At 41.5% G+C, this 19,968-nt stretch overlaps 1 protein-coding gene across 1 annotated transcript in view; it reads left to right on the top strand.

The window, feature by feature from the left end:
* Window positions 1–19,968, top strand: part of LOC124553591 (heat shock protein 60A) — a 72,871-nt gene that overhangs the window by 847 nt on the left and 52,056 nt on the right. Inside the window, exon 3 of the mRNA XM_047127445.1 lies at window positions 9,655–9,907. Within this exon, the coding sequence (XP_046983401.1) occupies window positions 9,655–9,907 (253 nt within the window). The remainder of the gene's footprint in view (window positions 1–9,654; window positions 9,908–19,968) is intronic.

Genomic DNA, 19,968 nt, shown 5'->3' with positions numbered 1-19,968 from the left:
AGATAGCAACGATCGAAGCCAACGCGAAATCTCGTAGTGCACACAGAAGCTAGAGCTTAACTGGTAACTTTCTACAAACAGTTGATCATGTGTAAAGGTGTAGAAAATAGTGCTTAGTTGTTCTATAATGCAACAGAGAAACAAATGGATTATGGAATCAATGTTCTTCGTTCATCAGAGTTTACGTTCCAGAAAATATTACAGATAAGCTCACAATTATTCACAAATTGAAGACATCGTGTGCTGGAATTTTGGAGTAACATGATCGTGTAAATCAACTAGAAGCGGTGAGGAATTGAATGCTAATCAATGTGTCCTGTATCAGAGGATGAATACAGAATGGTAAAGGAAGCCACTAGTCAGTTTCCAAAACACACAGTTGATCTTGAAGGACGTACAGTTTGCTTGGTTGAGCAATTCAGTTGTTTTATTTTATATGTGGCCTTTCCTTCCACCTATTGACATATTTCCTTCATTTGTTTTCAGTTTTATTTTCAGCAGCATTTTAATAGTAGCCTACTGTTAAGTATGGTGAGTAGAGTGAATCATCGCATGTATGTATCATAACAAGGTCCGGTCTCAGGAAAGAAAGTAAACTTTTAGGGCTTATCTCATACAGAAATGTTGCAATACACAGTAAAATAGCTGCATTGCTAAGTTATCATGAGCTCTGTTTTTGTACAGCTGTTCGAATCCTGCCTCGGGCATGGATGTTTGTGATGTCCTTAGGTTAGTTAGGTTTAACTAGTTCTAAGTTCTAGGGGACTAATGACCTCAGCAGTTGAGTCCCATAGTGCTCAGAGCCATTTGAACCATTCTGTACAGCTGTCCATAAAAACATAAGGGTGCGAAGAGTTGGCGATCTCCTTCGAACAGCACATTGCAAGGCATTCCAGATATGCTCAATAACATTCATGTCTTGGTAGCAATTCTGGGCGTTCAGGGTGTCGCATTGTCCTACTGGGATTGCCAAGTCCATCAGAATGCACAGTGGATATGAATGGATGCAGGTGATCAGACAGGATGCTTACGTACATGTCACCTGTCAGTCGTATCTAGACATATCAGGGGTCCCATATCACTCCAACTGCACACGCGGCACACCATTACAGAGCCTCCAACAGCTTGAACAGTCCCCTGATGACATGCAGCGTCCATGGAGTCATAAGGTTCTCTCTCTACCTGTACATGTCCATCTGCTCGATACAACTTAAAATGAGACTTGTCTGACCAGGAAACGTATTTCCAGTCAGCAGTTGTCCAATGACAGTGTTGACGGACCCAGGCGAGGCATAAAGCTCTGTGTCAAGCAGACATCAAGGGTACACAAATGGACCTTCAGAACTGAAAGCCTGTATAAATGATGTTTTGTTGAATGATTCACATGCTGACTCTTGTTGATGGCTCAGCATTGAAATCTGCAGCAATTTGTGGAAGGGTTGCACTTCTGTCACGTTGAATGATTCTCTTCAATCGTCGCCGGTCACTTTCTTGCAGGATCTTTTTCCAGCTGAAGCAGTGTTGGAGATTTGATGATTTATAGGGTTCCTTATATCTACAGTACAGTCCTGAAATGGTCATACGGGAAAATCCCCACTTCGTTGCCTCGGAGATGCTGTGTCCCATCACTCTTGCAGCAGCTATAACACCATGTTCAAACTAGCTTAAATCTTGATAACCTGCTATTGTAGCAGCAGTAACTGATCTAACAACTGCGCCAGACATTGGTTGTCTTATATAGGCGTTGCTGACTGCAGTGCTGTATTCTGCCTGTTTACATGTCTCTCTATTTGAATATGCATGCCTGTAATAGTTTCTTTGGTGCTTCAGTGTAGATACTACACTATTTGGACATGTATGCCCTTTACATTGCCATGCTCCATCAATAGCCACAGCAATATCTGTAGAATTATCGTTAATTTTAGTTGCCTCATTGACAGCCATCTTCATAGAGGCAATTGCAAAATGCTTAGCAGCTTCATATAATGTACCTGTATACTTCTGAAATCTTGTTCGGCCACTTGGGAAATTCATGACTGCACATAGGGTCGTACCAGCTAATTCACCTTTACAAATAGTACCCAATCCATACACAAACCTAACATTAGTTCCATACACACTGTCAATCTTCCTACTGGTAATAGATGGATACTGAGCTTTACAGTTCTTGCCTTTCAGAAATAGTTAAGTAGAAAATCCATATCTTGCAGTGGTATCTTTATTTTGTTATGAACTGTCACTAACATGACATACTTTACAAACTGCAAATGAAGATATTGTAACTGACTACACTTCTTTAGTATCAGTGACTACATTGCCACTTGTCTGTTCATTATTATATTTAGTACTTAAAGATTCCACACTTGAATCAATGTTCATATATCTTCTGGAAGCACTGGTACTAATATTTTTACTGCTAGAAAAATACTAGTAATCACTGAGGAAGTTTCAGGACATGTTGAATTTAACCTAGAACAGCCCAAATTTCTTGTATACTTTTGCTTTCAATTTGAGCCATCTTGTCCGAAAACATACTTTCCGATTTAAACATGTACAGAAAAAACACCATAAATGCAAGCAATGAGTGAAAGTTGCATGCGAACAGGGGAGCCAGTCATGAGCATGGAATACTATCCTAAATCAACAAACAACGTAAAATAAAGTTAGTTTCAAATTGATAGAAGGCAAAAGGGAGGCATGGCAACTTGTACTGCCCTTCAAGTAAATGAAAATTAAAAGTTTTTAATTATTAGGATGCTATTAAAGAAACATACTTATCTAGTAAAGTACGTTTCAAGGAATGTTTATGAGGGGAAAAAAAATTGTTTTACGCCCTCTACAAAGGTACAAACTCTCCTTAAACTACCTTGGCAGATTCTCTGTAATCATTCCTGTGACTGGTTTGTTGGCAGCCACCATTTCTTACTTGCTTCAGCTAAGTTTGTGGCTCTACACATCTGAAGTATATTGCTCTACTTAGATATTCTAATTTTTAAGTGTTCACTTAACATTTCCCTGTCTGTTTCTCTTTCCAGTGTCAGGTTACTTATTGCTGGGTGTCCCTCAGTCTCTCTTAAGACTTTTTTTGTAAAAGTGCACTTAACAGTGTATCCAGCTCTTCAGTTGCAAGCTGCAGTTGACAACTGTTGTTGCAATGAATTGCAATTTTGTACAAAAATGGAAATATGGCATAGAAGTAGGTTACTGCAGTGACAAATATACATCTTTGGACCTACTACACATCATATTAAAGGAACTGCAATTTTTGTGTTGAGATTTGTTGTCCCCTGTAATTCTTAAGCAAAATATTATGCTATGCTACAGGTCAGCGTGTCAGTACATGTAGTTTTTTTACCATCATCAAAGATATATGAAAATTGATAATCAACCTTAAAATTCATAATAACCATTTCAGCAAAAGTTATTCTGACACCATTTCGAAAACAAATGTAATCAGTCCATATTTAATTATGAAAGAATTCATTAGATTCAAAGGTTCACATTTACCACTCTGTACTATCACCCAGTTGGCTACTACTGACAGCACCGAATTGCCTACATCTGTGCACAGTACAACACCCTGTTACATTGTAAATGCACATTAGTCAATATTCTATTATATATATAAAATCAAAGATGAGGTGACTTACCGAACGAAAGCGCTGGCAGGTCGATAGACACACAAACAAACACAAACATACACACAAAATTCAAGCTTTCGCAACAAACTGTTGCCTCATCAGGAAAGAGGGAAGGAGAGGGGAAGACGAAAGGAAGTGGGTTTTAAGGGAGAGGGTAAGGAGTCATTCCAATCCCGGGAGCGGAAAGACTTACCTTAGGGGGAAAAAGGACAGGTATACACTCGCACACACGCACATATCCATCCACACATACAGACACAGGCAGACATATTTAAATATGAAAGCTTGAATTTTGTGTGTATGTTTGTGTTTGTTTGTGTGTCTTTCGACCTGCCAGCGCTTTCGTTCGGTAAGTCACCTCATCTTTGATTTTATATATAATTTTTCCCACGTGGAATATTTCCTTCTATTATATTAGTCAATATTCTAGTATCCTCTTCACTTTAGGAATTCTGATGTTCCTTCCTTGATAGTTTCCACTGTCTATGCAGTTGTGTTACTCCTGGACTCGCAGGTAAACAAAGTCGTTATTGAAGAGGAGAAAATGTCATCGCCTCCCTGTTCTTTTGATTTGTTCTTAAGCCATTTGTGCAGTCAGGTGTAAGTAGAGCATGTGTTTGAAATCTACCTGTACTTTTCAAACAGTGCTGTTCCCACTGCATTTAGAGATTATAAGACTGATTGTAGTTTTTACAGTTCTTAAACAGAGCTTTAGATTTGTGAAATTACAAATATGAAGTTGAGCAGATAGAAAAAGTATCGAGTACATTACCAGCTACAGCAAAATCAGAAAAAGAGGAGTAGCTGACTTTGCTAATTCTAGAACAGACATTATTTCAATCTTCAATTCATCCAAAGGCAGCAAAACACATGCTGCAAGTTATCAAGACAGTATTGGCTGTGAGACTTGAAAATTGCTAATGTCTGCTGTTGAGAGATAATGAAATTGCGCTTCTCCCAACTACTTCTACTCAGAGGTGCCTTCACAGAGAACTCTTCCCTATGGGAACCAAATACATGTTGACTGAAAGTGCTAAGTAGCCCGACGATTTTCAGAGTATCTTACTGTGTCATAACGTAGGAAAACTACACTGGAAACCAGCGTTTTGGCCATGGTTACAGTGGTCTCCTTCTGGGTCTACTGATGTGCTCTGATATGTGCAGTCACCTACATTTCATCATTGGTGTTCACTGAGCATGACATTACGTCATAATTTTAAAAGGTTGTTATGCTTGGTCACTCGAAGCATAAGGAGTGGGAACTTTACAATAATGAAAATAATGCTGTTGGACGAACATCCGCAACTGAGCATTATACCAGAGGTTGAAATACCACTTCAGTTGTAAAGTTTTTCTTATTATCACACGTCCGGTTTTGGGCTCTTAGAAGCCCATCTTCCAGGTGTCGTAACTTGCTGGCCCCCCCTCCCCCAGGTGCTGCGATGGACGTGTACTAGGTGTGGTTTGCTACTTATGAGTGCAGAACAAGGTACTAAGTAAATCTTGCCCATTCCTCTTCAGCGTGCTCTATGGAATTTGTTTCAGAGGTTCGTAATAGCCTTATCAGTCTTTCGTAGTATATAATAAAATACTAGCACAGATATAACGGACAGAAAGAAGATAAAATCTTATTTGTTACCAGCCACCACACACACACACACACACACACACACACACACCAAAAAAGTCCAATTTTTCAGGGATCCACCCTCAAACTTCACGTCGTGCAGGCAACTAAGAATTCACGGGGTTGATTGGGAATTGAAAATTGGGCATATTTTCATCTGCATGTATGGGAGGCTGACAACATTTTCCAAGAAGTTGAGGAAAGAATCTTTTACGACTGCCACTTATGTATCAATAGGAAAATGTAGTTAATTGAAAGTATTGCCGCCGTCAAGCTTTTCAACACATTAAGAGGCATCCATTCGCTGTCAGTCTTATTACCTTTAAACACCTTCGTGCCAAAGCCCGTTACTTAATGAAACAGAGCAAACGGGTATGTTGTGAACGCTCTGTTCGTCGAAAGCTATCGGACAATTAGTCTGACAAACGTTGTTTGCAAGTTACTTGAACAGATGGTAGTCCGTCAGTTAAATTGGGTCCTTGAATCTCGGGAACTGTTGTCCCATTACCAGTGCGGCTTCCGAGAGGTACAGTCTCCGATCATTTACTTCGCTTGAAATCTGCGGCTCGGCAGGTTTTTTCCCAGCGCCGCCATTTGGTTGCAGTATTTTTCGAGCTTTGCAAGGCCTTGGTGCCATCATATCTTACTCACATTTCCCAATACCGATTTTTATCCGCCAGTTCCTGTTCCATCAGTCGTTCAGGGTTCAGGTTGGTACTGTTTTTAGTTCTCCATGGACCCAGGAGAATGGCATCCTACAGGGTTCCGTATTGAATGTACTACTTTTCCTCATGGCTATAGATGGACTTGTGGCCTTTGGTCACCCCTGCTCTGTATGGGGAAGATTTCTGCGTTTGGGTTAGTTCCTCTTCGATAGCCTCTGCAGAGCGACAGCTCCATAGTGCTATACGGCGTGCCTCTGGATGGACCCTCTCACACGGTTTTCATTTTCTCTTTTAAAATCACGGGTGGTCCACTTCTGTCGCCGTACTGCAGTCCACCCCAATCCAGAGATTTACCTCGATGCACGGTTACCTGTGGTCCCACAGTTTAGTTTCCTGGGTTTTGTTTTCGACAAGCTCACTTGGTTGCCTCATATCAGACTTCTGAAGATAGGATGTTTCCGTAAACTCAATGTCCTTCGCTTCCTTGCCCACACCCCTTGGGGTGCTGATCGTTCCACTCTTCTCCGCCTTTATCGGGCTTTAGTGCTGTCTCGCTTTTACTATGGTTGTCAAGTTTATGGTTTGTCTGCTGCTTCCAAACTGCACCTCTTGGATCTGGTCCACCATTGTGGTATCCCGTTTGGCCACCGGTTCCTTCCGTACTAGCCCTGTAGATAGTCTCCTGGTTGGAGCTGGGATTTCCTCTCTCTCTCTCCTTTCTGTTCTGATGTCTCAGCTTCTGGTTTCTTATGCAACCACTGTCCATTCCTCTCCCACTCGTCCTTCCTATTCTATCCTGTTCCCAGACCAAGGATGTCGGCCACCTTCTTTGTCCTGTCACCCGCGTTATGTCCCAAACCCCCCCCCCCCTTTCCCCCCTCTTGGTTAGTTCCTCGGCCCCGGATGGATCTCTGCCGAGGTCCAAAAGATTCCATTCCCACGATGGTGTTCCATTGTTTTTTCCGCTGAATTTTATGGGAGTTTTGGGATGCTGTTGTTTTTTACTCCAATGGCTCTAAATCTGCTGGTCGTGTGGTATATGCCTTCATGTCCTCTGTTGGCATGGAAAAACATTTCCTGCCAACTGCATGTGGGGTGTTCACTGTGGAATTGATGGCAATTTCACAGGCCCTTACCTTTATTTAACAGTCGCAACTCTACCACGTTTTGTTATTTATGGACTCAATGAGTGGCCTTCAGGCTATTGATCGGTGTTTTTTTTTTCCCGCCATCCCTTGGTCTCTGCCAGCCATGACCGTCTTGCTGATCTTCACCATGCTGCTTGTTCCGTTGACTTCCTTTGGGTCCCTGGTCATGTGGGTATCCCAAGTAATGAACTTGCTGATTGTTTGGCTGGGGAGCAGTCTCTTACCCCACGCCCCACCCCTTCTCTGTAATTCCTCCTGTGGCGGATTTATGGCTTCATATCAAATCCCACTTCGCCCAGACATGGGCCAATCTTGGGAGACTACCTCCCTGTCTAAGGAACTTCGTGCGATTAAGATGACACCTGTCCCGTGGTGTTCTTCCTTTCGCCTCTCCCAAAAGGACTCGACCACCCTGTGTCATCTCCGCATCAGCCATACCAGGCTGACCCATGGTTTTCTTTTGCATAATGAGCCACCCCCACTTTGTGGTTGTGGAGCTTCCAGTCGGTAGCCCGCATTTTAGTGAAATGCTCCTTCTTTTGGCTCTGCGTACTAAGTACTGACTTCCCTGCACTTTACCTTTAATATTGGCAGATGATTCCCAGGTGGTTGAACTGGTTCTCGGTTTCCTCTGCGAAAGTGGTTTTTATTTTCAGTTCTAAGGTTTTTAATTTCCCTCTGGAGTAGGGGCAGGGCGGTGAGGGTTGGGGTGTCTCCCACTGTAAGCTGTGTTTGGAGATTCCTGATTCCCCTCCCTGGCAAAGATTCTCTTTTCTTTCCGTTTTACTCTGTTTTTATTGCTTTTTGGATTTGGTTCGTCTCCTCCTACAATACGCACTTTTACATTCTAGCAGGTGAACGCTTTTGAATAGCAGGTGGTCTTGCTTGTACTGCATCAGTGGTGGGATATTTCCTGCCTCTAGCATAGCCTTGGGATTGCCCACCGGCTGACTTCCCTCCTTTTGTTTTCACCATTGGCAACACAGCTGCACTTTTACGTTTTTTAGCATTTTACCTTTTATCGTTGTGACTCTTCTGAGATGTAAATCTGCCCGAATAGACCACCTTTTAAACAAGGGACTGATTACCTTGCTGTTTGATCCCTTCACCCACCAACCAACCAACCCAATGATGTCATTCCATACTCCATTGCCGTCTAGCATGTTTCTGCTCATTCATCAAAGGTAGTCTGAGAAGTGGGCAACTGTTACATAACCCATGCCGCAATAAATGGTGACAGTCTGTCATCCCTGACAGTGTACAATGTATTACATTGTTTCACCATTGTGCCAAAGGCGAGGACGACGCAGATCTGTTCTGCCGTGGCATTCGGATCAGGTGTCAAACTCGGGAAGTGGTCCGGGTGGCGCGACTTGACCCGTCTCTTAGTGTTCTGTGGCTGTCCGTGAACCATTCTGCACACACCTGTTGCACTGCCAAAACACTTCTTCCAACACGAGCATGAATTTCCCTGCATCACATTCTCTCATGGCAAAAGTGCACCCTTCTTCAAACAAACTGATTTGACGTTACGGTTCGTGCATTCGTCTGTGAGGCATCCTGCACATTTGCGCATCCGTTACCTTCGGGTCATAGCAACAACACGAGCTGCAGGCACATTTTACCGGTAGGTTGTGTTGCACCATGGATACCCATGTTGACGTTCCCCGCAGGTTGACATGACTCAAATGCTAATTATTTCTGCAGAATGTATTAATGTACATATCATGTGAATATGAACATCCTGTCTCTAGTAAGTAAAGGTGTTCTGTTTTTCCTGAGCAGAAACATATTTTGAAGAATCTTCAACTCCAATAACATGAGAAGAGAAAATATGTTTGTGATTTAATTCCATAAAACTCTTATTAGTTACAAGCAAAATTACAGAGTAATTTGCTAATGTCAGTGTTTCAATTTTTTTTTTAAGGTTTATTCTTGCTATCGTGGCCTCCACCCACACCCCTCTCGGAGATACTTCAGAATAATTTGACTTGTTCACTTTCTGAAGATAAAAATTCTACTTCTTATCCTGATGTACCGTAAAAGGATTTTTTTGGATGAAGTAAATGTCCCTCACAGTTTAAATTCCAGTAATTCTTCACTACGGAGAACAATTTTATTGCAGAGTGTTACAGTAACTGCAATGTACAATATCAGATCACATTCGTGAACAGTAGACTCAGCAGGAACATACTGCTACAGAATTCAACATGTTAAAACATCTTTCATAACATATTTTGGCAGTTGATATTATAATAATATTCAGTGAAGCTCTTTACGATGCAGGCAGTATCTTCTTCCAGTCACAGGCAATTGGCAGTCATATTGGCCTGTGCTGTGGCATCTGCTGAAAAGCACCAGGCCTCAGTGTCACAAGGTCAGGTGCTCAAACGAAACAGAAAATCCACAAATTCTTTTTATGTTGACATGTTTAATAAAATTCTTTAGACAAAACTTATAAAGATTCATCTGTCATCACTCAACAGGAAAAGCATTAGTGTTACAGGGAATGGTCTGTAACTCTACAATCTTTACTTTTTTGAGTAGTATTTTGACTCAAATCATCGTTATAGGGCCGCAACGTAATATTGGAGCAGTCCTGGGGCAGTCCGAAGATAACCAAAGACGGCGTGACTGTCGCGAAAGGTGTGGAGCTGAAGGACAAGTTCCAGAACATCGGTGCCAAGCTGGTGCAAGATGTCGCCAACAACACTAACGAGGAGGCTGGAGACGGCACGACGACTGCCACCGTGTTGGCACGAGCCATCGCCAAAGAAGGCTTCGAAAAGATCAGCAAGGGTGCCAACCCTATAGAAATTCGCAGAGGTGTGTACTGTCTCACTTAATTTCCTGTTGGTAAATGTTTCTGTATAAGAAGCTATCTTTCTGATGTAGGGGGTGAATCTGGGTACTGTGTAGGTTTACAGGCTAGGTTCTGTGTTAATGGTAAATAGTTACTGAAACTAGTTTGCCTTCTTATTTAAAGGTGTTATGACCCATGTTGGGCCTAATCTGTACCTGCAAAAGTTACTGATTGAGGAATTCATCCGAAATATTGAGGTATTTGTATGTGTAACTTTACAGTGGTGGGGCGGGGTTACATGTGAATACAAAATCGTTTGTGTGAGAAACAGTTTTACTACAAACTATCAACCAAATATATTAGGGTGCCACTCATCAGAGATCTTTCCAAAACTCATTGCTTTTTGCTTGGTTCAATTTCCTAAATTGCTGGGAAGTTCTACACCAGTGTATAAAATCTTCATGATTTGAAGGATTGATAAGTTTTGCAGCTCCGAGGGAAAGTACATCGTCACTTAACTTCAAAAAAAGTACTTTTGCCAGCAGTATTGTGTCTTTTCACCTGGGTAAAAGTGTATTTTTATCTGGGAAATCAGAGAAAACTCCAGGACTTTTTTCCCTGTGTGCGTATATACCTGATATTGTGCAGAGGTTGTCAGAAGTTTGTGTGTTTCTGAAAACATCGTTTCCAGGCCAATTATATAACTGGCTGCATTGTAAGGTGGGGAAAGTAAGGAAGGTATCCCTTGAACTTCATAGCATACAGAATCCACTGTCGCAGCTCGCGTTTGTTCGCAGCCCGGCAGGCATCTGAAGTCTTCTGGCTAATAGTATGTTTACATTATGGTAGTTGGAGCTGCATGTAAGAAGCAGTATTGTTGTACAACCAGTTTCAGTGACTGCTATCTGTTGACAGTGACAGTGGGAGGCATTAGGGCTTAGGACAATTGATGTACCACCACCACCACCACCACCACCCTCCCCCTCCTCCTCCTCCTCCTCCTCCTCCTCCTCCTCCTCAGTTTCCAGTTTGGCTGTCCTGTATTATACTTAGTGGGTCACTTCATCTGCTTTAACTAGAGACCATCTGTACTTCAAAGTGTAGAAGGCTTAATGGAGTTATTGAATGTGTATAATATGGGGGGTTTTTAAAGGAAAACAGACACTTTCTTCTAGCTGCTTAATTAGCAACACTTACTGTGTTTTGCAATGTATGTTGGCACCTTTGTTTCTGCAGCAAGTTGACAAATTGGCTTGTATGCTTTTCAAAGAGGTGCAATATGAAAACTGCATTGCATAACTACCACACAGTTCCTTCCCCTGGATGTGTGGATTTAATCATTGCAGACATTTTATGTGAGTGGTTTTAGAAACACACTGTAGGTTACTAAAGTGACAGAACTTCTAAAATCATCAACAAAATGAGAAAGCAACTGTTCACCTTCAGCTGCTTGATGGTGTGCATTACTCATGTAAGAGCACGGAGGTGGTGCTACAGGGTGGAGCAGATAGCTGTAGCCATGTAATTATAAAGGCAATGCAATGAAATTACAGAAATTAAGAGTTGAAATGGACTTATCATTCATTTACAGTGAAAAAAAAACATTTATAGATGATGTTGAAAGTGACTCCCTGCCACAGCTGTGCACGTCTAAGCATATTCAGATACATCTGGCGTTAAGTTCAGATATCAGTGGTGACAGCTTCACGGCTGCTGCTGTCTTTCAGTTCCTGTATTGTGTGTGTATTTGTATCATTGGCCGTGCTCTTAGTGTCTCCACTTGAGGAAATAGCATGTTGTTGGATCTGGCAAATGTGGTTGCCATTAATATTTGCTGACACTTCCTTCCTCAGTGAAGACATTGTGGACTAGCTCCAGGGATACTCTAAACCTGGGACATGTTGCCCCATCTTGCTAGTAGAGGCAGTATTGTCTTTCATTTTCAGCGAGTGGAGTGCAAAATGTGTCAAATTTCCGTATATGCAACAGTTTTGAGTGTAATGTCAAAAATATATCGGTCCAGTGCTGTGTGTTCCTGTTACACTGCGACAAATGTTGACTTGTTTTCATTATATAATAGTTACTGACGCACAATGTTAGAATTCTCCATTGCCCAGTACCTTGTGTTCTGTGAATTCACATACCGTATTTACTCGAATCTAAGCCGCACTTTTTTTCCGGTTTTTGTAATCCAAAAAACCGCCTGCGGCTTAGAATCGAGTGCAAAGCAAGCGGAAGTTCTGAAAAACGTTGGTGGGTGCCGCCACAACTAACTTCTGCCGTCGAATATATGTAGCGCTACACAGGCAAGCTCTGTAGGCAGTAGGCACAAAGATAAATACTAGGACCATATCCTCTGCGTCAGCAAATAAACTAAAAAAAAAAAACGTGGAAGACTAGCTTTTTTTTTTCTCCGCCCCGAGTTTCAACCACTGCATTTTCATACATTATCCAACGAAGTAAATACAAATTCCATATTGTCCATCTTCGAATGTAGCAGCATTTCAGTGTACTACGAAAATCCGACTGGCAAGACTGTTTGGGATGTTTGTCAATATGGCCAACTCTACGTTCTGAATTTTATCCTACCTGTGAGAAGAGATGGTTGCTAATAGGAACTTCTATGAATTGTGAATCGTATGCAGTATTCTCTTCACCATAAGAATAATACGAATATAAACATTTTGCCATGTATTGTTTCGTGTTTGCTGCTATCTCATTTCAATCCTGTCTGCCTAATAAACTACGAAACTAGAGTGAGACAACACCAATTGCGGAAGAATATACATATGTCATGTATATATTCGTATTATTCTTATGCCTAATAGTGATACAGTCAGGAATGAAGCACAGCAATTGACTAGATTTTTAAATATAAGATGACTCTAATTTCTGTGCAGAATGTAATGTACTAAAGAGGCGTCTGCAAAGATTTTCAAACGGAGAAAAATTGTCGCTAAAATCTCGTTCAGAACATCTTCTATCATACGCAGTGTAAGTAACAACAAATAGCAGTATCTTGCCATTGTTTTGCTATGAGATGATTCCTCTCATTTTTTTAAGCGGTGGTAGTGCGCACTAAAGCAATCCATGCTGCGAGCGGCGACAGGCCGTAAACACGCACTGTCAGAATGCGACAAACAATGCAAGACACACTACAGTAATGCATTTTCAGCTTACAGTGACGTAAACACTTATAACAAAGAAAACGACGCTTTTCAGATCAAAGAAAAATAAGCAATCAATTCAAAATGAAGCACATGAAAAAGGAAGGGTACCTGTATAAATACGGACGGAATGCCTGACGCATAGCAATGACTACCTGGTAAAGCTTAACTGCCAAGGTTACGACTCGAACCAACCCACTGTAGCTGTATCGTCATTCATTCAACCTAAATTGTGTGTCATATTACAATGGACCAACTTTGTTTCAATTTGGAGATGCGGCCTAAAACTTTTCTCTCCCCTTGAATTTCGAATCTCAAATTTCAGATGCGGCTTAGATTCGGGAAAATGTTTTTTCCTTGATTTTGAGTCTCATTTTTCAGGTGCGGCTTAGATTCGAGTAAATACGGTAACCAGAAAGATGAAACCATCTTCTTCACTCAAGATGTAACGGAAAGTATCTAACAAACCATCATTAATCTTATTCAAGAGCCACATGAAGTAATGAAGTTTCTGTGAGCCTCCCATAAATGCTGTACAACTGTCACATGATATGGCTTCAGATTAAGACTTTTCGATAGCCACTGGCAACTCCTCCCACTTACGTGCACCTGTTGGGCCAATTTACCCGTAGACTTCTCTGGACTCTGAATAATTATTCAGTGAATGTCTGCAATAACTTGGGGTGTGCGAACTAAAGGAAGTCTGTCATTTTACGTTTTGCGCAGATCCATAGGGGTGCCAATCGTTATAAAGACTCTGAATTGCTCTCTGTGCTGGTAGTCCTCTATCTGGATAGTTGACCTGAAAATTTTGAGATTTCCTTAATCAGACCTGTTTTCACATTTGCTTCCCGAATTTCAATTCTTTCATCTATTGAGGAAGTCGTTTTGCACACCACAAAGAGAAATGTCTAAATTGATTGATGAAATAAACAGAAATGCCAACAGAAGAATGCTAACAATGGATAATTACACAAAACTGTCCATTGTCGTAGCTGTACTCCATTTCAGTGGCTGAAATATTGCATTCGCATTCAAAGGGTATGGGGGACTACTTTTAACTGTGCTACCCTATAGCTTGTGAGTTGTCACTGCGCGCGCGTGTGTGTGTGTGTGTGTGTGTGTGTGTAGTTGCAGCCGCATTTTTAGGTTTCTAGGGCTAAAAATGCACGCACGCGCACTTGTTCCTTTGTTTGCCATAGTTACAAAATTTTCTGTACTGCTAATGAAGAACCACATAGAGGACATCGTATAATTGACAATGCAGTTAAAAATGACAAATTGTGCAATTGGGCAGAATAGTTGACTCAGTAGGCATGTTGAAAGTAAGGGTAAAGTCTGTGTCACATGGAATTAGATTTGCTGCAAGTTTGCTTTGTGACTGGTGTAACTGGTCTCAAGTGGGTGCCACAAACTGCTATGTTGTTTATCCGTTCGCAGCTTTGCGTGTTTCCAAATTATTGCATGTGGAGACTCTTTAACAGCAGCAGCAGCCAATCAGGATTCCTGTTGGTGTCTGATGCAACCTGAGGTGTGGCTGCACAAGAAAGGTGTGAAATTGAAATGTAACATCAGAATTAGTTTTAATTACTGCAAGTGACACCACAGTGCTGTAAAGAAAGTGCTAGTGATTTGATTTGACAAAGGCATCAGTTGTGCTCATATTCAGAGAAAACTGTGTTCCAGCAGCATACGGTGTATGAGCTGAAACTTCGGCTAGAGTTTAAAGTACTAAGTGTCTTGATACCAGGTATAATTTTCACCAGTGACATGGGGTGGTGAAACATGGTAGGGGTGTGTTAAACCCCACTGTCTGCACAACTAGCTGGTTATTTGCGGTGGATTTTTTGTTTGATGGACAAAGTCATTACACACTGAAAGCATATTTCCAAAATGTTGAAGATATGGTGAAAATGGGACATGCCTTCCTGCATCGTTTTAAGATAACTGTGTAACTGGATTGTTCCATCAGATGATATTAACAAAATTTTGAAGTGACACATAGTGATTCTCCATGGAGCCTTCAGTTATCATTCTTACAAACTTCATATACTGTACTCTCTTGATCCAGGCCATTATCCATGACAAACTTATGAGGCAAAGTGCTACAGATTATTTGGAGACGAGGCAGTTAATGGAGTGTTGTTGTTGTTGTGGTCTTAAGTCCTGAGACTGGTTTGATGCAGCTCTCCATGCTACTCTATCCTGTGCAAGCTTTTTCATCTCCCAGTACTTACTGCAACGTACATCCTTCTGAATCTGCTTGGTGTATTCATCTCTTGGTCTCCCTCTACGATTTTTACCCTCCACGCTGCCCTTCAATACTAAATTGGTGATCCCTTGATGCCTCAGAAATGTCCTACCAACCGATCCCTTCTTCTGGTCAAGTTGTGCCACAAACTTCTCTTCTCCCCAACCCTATTCAATACTTCATTAGTTATGTGATCTACCCATCTAATCTTCAGCATTCTTCTGTAGCACCACATTTCGAAAGCTTCTGTTCTCTTCTCGTCCAAACTATTTATTGTCCATGTTTCACTTCCATACATGGCTACACTCCATACGAATACTTACAGAAAGGACTTCCTGACACTTAAATCAATACTGGATGTTAACAAAATTCTCTTCTTCAGAAACGCTTTCCTTGCCATTGCCAGCCTACATTTTATATCCTCTCTACTTCGTCCATCATCAGTTATTTTGCTCCCCAAATAGCAAAACTCCTTTACTACTTTAAGTGCCTCATTTCCTAATCTAATTCCCTCAGCATCACCCGACTTAGACTACATTCCATTATCCTTGTTTTGCTTTCGTTGATGTTCATCTTATATCCTCCTTTCAAGACACTGTCCATTCCATTCAACTGCTCTTCCAAGTACTTTGCTGTCTCTGACAGAATTACAATGTCATCGGCGAACCTCAAAGTTTTTATTTCTTCTCCATGAATTTTAATACCTACTCCGAATTTTTCTTTTGTTTCCTTTAGTGCTTGCTCAATATACAGATCGAACAACATCGGGGAAAGGTTACAACCCTGTCTTACTCCCTTCCCAACCACTGCTTCCCTTTCATGCCCCTCGACTCTTACAACTGCCATCTGGTTTCTGTACAAATTGTAAATAGCCTTTCGCTCCCTGTATTTTACCCCCGCCACCTTTACAATTTGAAAGAGAGTATTCCAGTCAACATTGTCAAAAGCTTTCTCTAAGTCTACAAATGCTAGAAACGTAGGTTTGCCTTTCCTTAATCTTTCTTCTAAGACAAGTCGTAAGGTCAGTATTGCCTCACATGTTCCAGTGTTTCTACGGAATCCAAACTGATCTTCCCCGAGGTTGGCTTCTACTAGTTTTTCCATTCGTCTGTAAAGAATTCGTGTTAGTATTTTGCAGCTGTGACTTATTAAACTGATAGTTCGGTAATTTTCACATCTGTCAACACCTGCTTTCTTTGGGATTGGAATTATTATATTCTTCTTGAAGTCTGAGGGTATTTCGCCTGTTTCATACATCTTGCTCACCAGATGGTAGAGTTTTGTCAGGACTGGCTCTCCCACGGCCGTCAGTAGTTCCAATGGAATATTGTCTACTCCGGGGACCTTGTTTCGACTCAGGTCTTTCAGTGCTCTGTCAAACTCTTCACGCAGTATCATATCTCCCATTTCATCTTCATCTACATCCTCTTCCATTTCCATAATATTGTCCTCAAGTACATCGCCCTTGTATAGACATTCTATATACTCCTTCCACCTTTCTGCTTTCCCGTCTTTGCTTAGAACTGGGTTTCCATCTGAGCTCTTGACATTCATACAAGTCGTTCTCTCATCTCCAAAGGTCTCTTTAATTTTCCTGTAGGCAGTATCTATCTTACCCCTAGTGAGATAGGCCTCTACATCCTTACATTTGTCCTCTAGCCATCCCTGCTTAGCCATTTTGCACTTCCTGTCGATCTCATTTTTGAGACGTTTGTATTCCTTTTTGCCTGCTACATTTACTGCATTTTTATATTTTCTCCTTTGATCAATTAAATTCAATATTTCTTCTGTTACCCAAGGATTTCTACTAGCCCTCGTCTTTTTACCTACTTGATCCTCTGCTGCCTTCGCTACTTCATCCCTCAAAGCTACCCATTCTTCTTCTACTGTATTTCTTTCCCCCATTCCTGTCATTCCCTTATGCTGTCCCTGAAACTCTGTACAACCTCTGGTTCTTTCAGTTTATCCAGGTCCCATCTCCTTAAATTCCCAACTTTTTGCAGTTTCTTCAGTTTTAATCTACAGGTCATAACCAATAGATTGTGGTCAGAGTCCACATCTGCCCCTGGAAATGTCTTGCAATTAAAAACTGGTTCCTAAATCTCTGTCTTACCATTATATAATCTATCTGATACCTTTTAGTATCTCCAGGGTTCTTCCATGTATACAACCTTCTTTCATGATTCTTAAACCAAGTGTTAGTTATGATTATGTTGTGCTCTGTGCAAAATTCTACCAGGCGGCTTCCTCTTTGATTTCTTAGCCCCAATCCATATTCACCTACTATGTTTCCTTCTCTCCCTTTTCCTACACTCGAATTCCAGTCACCCGTGACTATTAAATTTTCGTCTCCCTTCACAATCTGAATAATTTCTTTTATTTCATCATACATTTCTTCAATTTCTTCGTCATCTGCAGAGCCAGTTGGCATAAAAACTTGTACTACTGTAGTAGGTGTGGGCTTCATATCTATCTTGGCCACAATAATGCATTCGCTATGCTGTTTGCAGTAGCTTACCCACACTCCTATTTTTTTATTCATTATTAAACCTACTCCTGCATTACCCCTATTTGATTTTGTGTTTATAACCCTGTATTCACCTGACCAGAAGTCTTGTTCCTCCTGCCACCGAACTTCACTAATTCCCACTATATCTAACTGTAACCTATCCATTTCCCTTTTTAAATTTTCTAACCTACCTGCCCGATTAAGGGATCTGACATTCCACGCTCCGATCCGTAGAACGCCAGTTTTCTTTCTCCTGATAACGACGTCCTCCTGAGTAGTCCCCGCCCGGAGATCCGAATGGGGGACTATTTTACCTCCGGAATATTTTACCCAAGAGGACGCCATCATCATTTAATCATACAGTAAACCTGCATGCCCTCGGGAAAAATTACGGCTGTAGTTTCCCCTTGCTTTCAGCCGTTCGCAGTACCAGCACAGCAAGGCCGTTTTGGTTACTGTTACAAGGCGAGATCAGTCAATCAATCATCCAGACTGTTGCCCTTGCAACTACTGAAAAGGCTGCTGCCTTTCTTCAGGAACCACACGTTTGTCTGGCCTCTCAACAGATACCCCTCCGTTGTGGTTGCACCTACGGTATGGCTATCTGTATCGCTGAGGCACGCAAGCCTCCCCACCAAGTGCAAGGTCCATGGTTCATGGGGGCGTCTTCAGGAGTAATAATACTAAAAAGGGCCAAGCTTCAAAATTTATTTTTCATATTTACTGTGGTTCTTTGAGAGAATACAGATTTTAAAAAAAGTACAACAACGTATAATTATGCCCCCAAGAAAAAAGCACGACGTGAGTTATTGAGCAGTTTCATGCACTTGAGCTTCTGAAATTTCTTGCTCACACAGCAAATGTGACATATTTATAGCAGAATTAAGGCAAACTGCAAACACTAACAAATACACACACTATTACATTAATGCAATTTCATTGGCTCACCCATTCGCGATGGCCGCTGTTAAATTCGGTAATGTTTCTTTCAATATAATTATAGAAATTTGCAACAGAACGCTGCACCAGTTACGTGGTAGGTAGCGAGATGTCCCTACATTGTTCTCTTATGAAATGAGCCCAGTTGTTGAGCGATACATGGCTCGCGCGTCTAAGAAATGTGGCCCAACCTATACTCAGGTGTGGGCTTTTGAACACAGTTGTGCCCCGAGCTATGCTCAGACTTGGTCTCCAAAGTGATAAATTGATGCAAAAGTGAACAACGTAGGGGGTGTGTGTGTGTGTGTGTGTGTGTGTGTGTGTGTGTGTGTGTGTGCGCGCGCGCGCGCTTATAAGAAGCCTCTTTATGTTGGGGAAGTTAGTTTATGTGCAATTTTGGCAAATGGCTTTGTGGATTTCGGTCCTTTCCATCAGTGTAAGAACAGTAAGGATAGCGATGCAGTAACTGTTAATTCTGTGCCGTATGTTGAAATGATTCCCTAATTTCTCACTCAACAACTTGCCCTTTATCCAGTGAATGACACATATTTGGCAATAAGATGGAGCTACAAGCAACACCACAGGAATGTTAATGAATGGAAACTTCTGACAGATTAAAATTGAGTGTCTAGCTGGGACTTGAACCTGGGACTTTTTGTAGTAGAGTGCTCTACTGATAAAGCTATCTGGGGAACTCTGGAGTGTAGACAACAATTTTTGTGATAATTTGATGGTAGGAATGGAAGTGACTCCGTATGAGCAAGTCACGAGTCACGCCTGATGTAACGAGAAATGATCTATCTATTCAACTGGGCAGCTTATTCACAGTCCATTCTCAGTGACCTACATCTACGTGACTACTCTGCAATCCCATGCCCACTGGAGCCATAATTAACAAGGTTGCTGGGTTAATGTGGGAACATGTAAGTGTTCTCTGCTGCTGAAACCCCATGTTTGACATGTGCTCAACTGTGTGCAGTGATACACTTCTGCCTGCAGCAGCATTTTACCCTGTCATCGAATCTTCCAAAACTTGTTGCCTAGAAGATAAGCCTCCAACATCCATGTTGTATGATGAAGTGTGGACATTTAATACCTCGTCACCTACTCACGGTTTCACCATCCTTCAACTACTTTGCGTAGTTGCTCGCAACAGTAGAACACAAACAGCTGACTAGGTTTGCCGTTTCAGAAATGCTCATTCCCACGTGGCAAACC

The sequence above is a fragment of the Schistocerca americana genome, chromosome 11 (genome assembly GCF_021461395.2).
Source record: "Schistocerca americana isolate TAMUIC-IGC-003095 chromosome 11, iqSchAmer2.1, whole genome shotgun sequence".
In the NCBI taxonomy this organism is placed as follows: domain Eukaryota; kingdom Metazoa; phylum Arthropoda; class Insecta; order Orthoptera; family Acrididae; genus Schistocerca; species Schistocerca americana.
The sequence above is the reverse complement of the archived record's forward strand: the minus strand, read 5'-3'. Positions and strand labels throughout refer to the sequence as shown.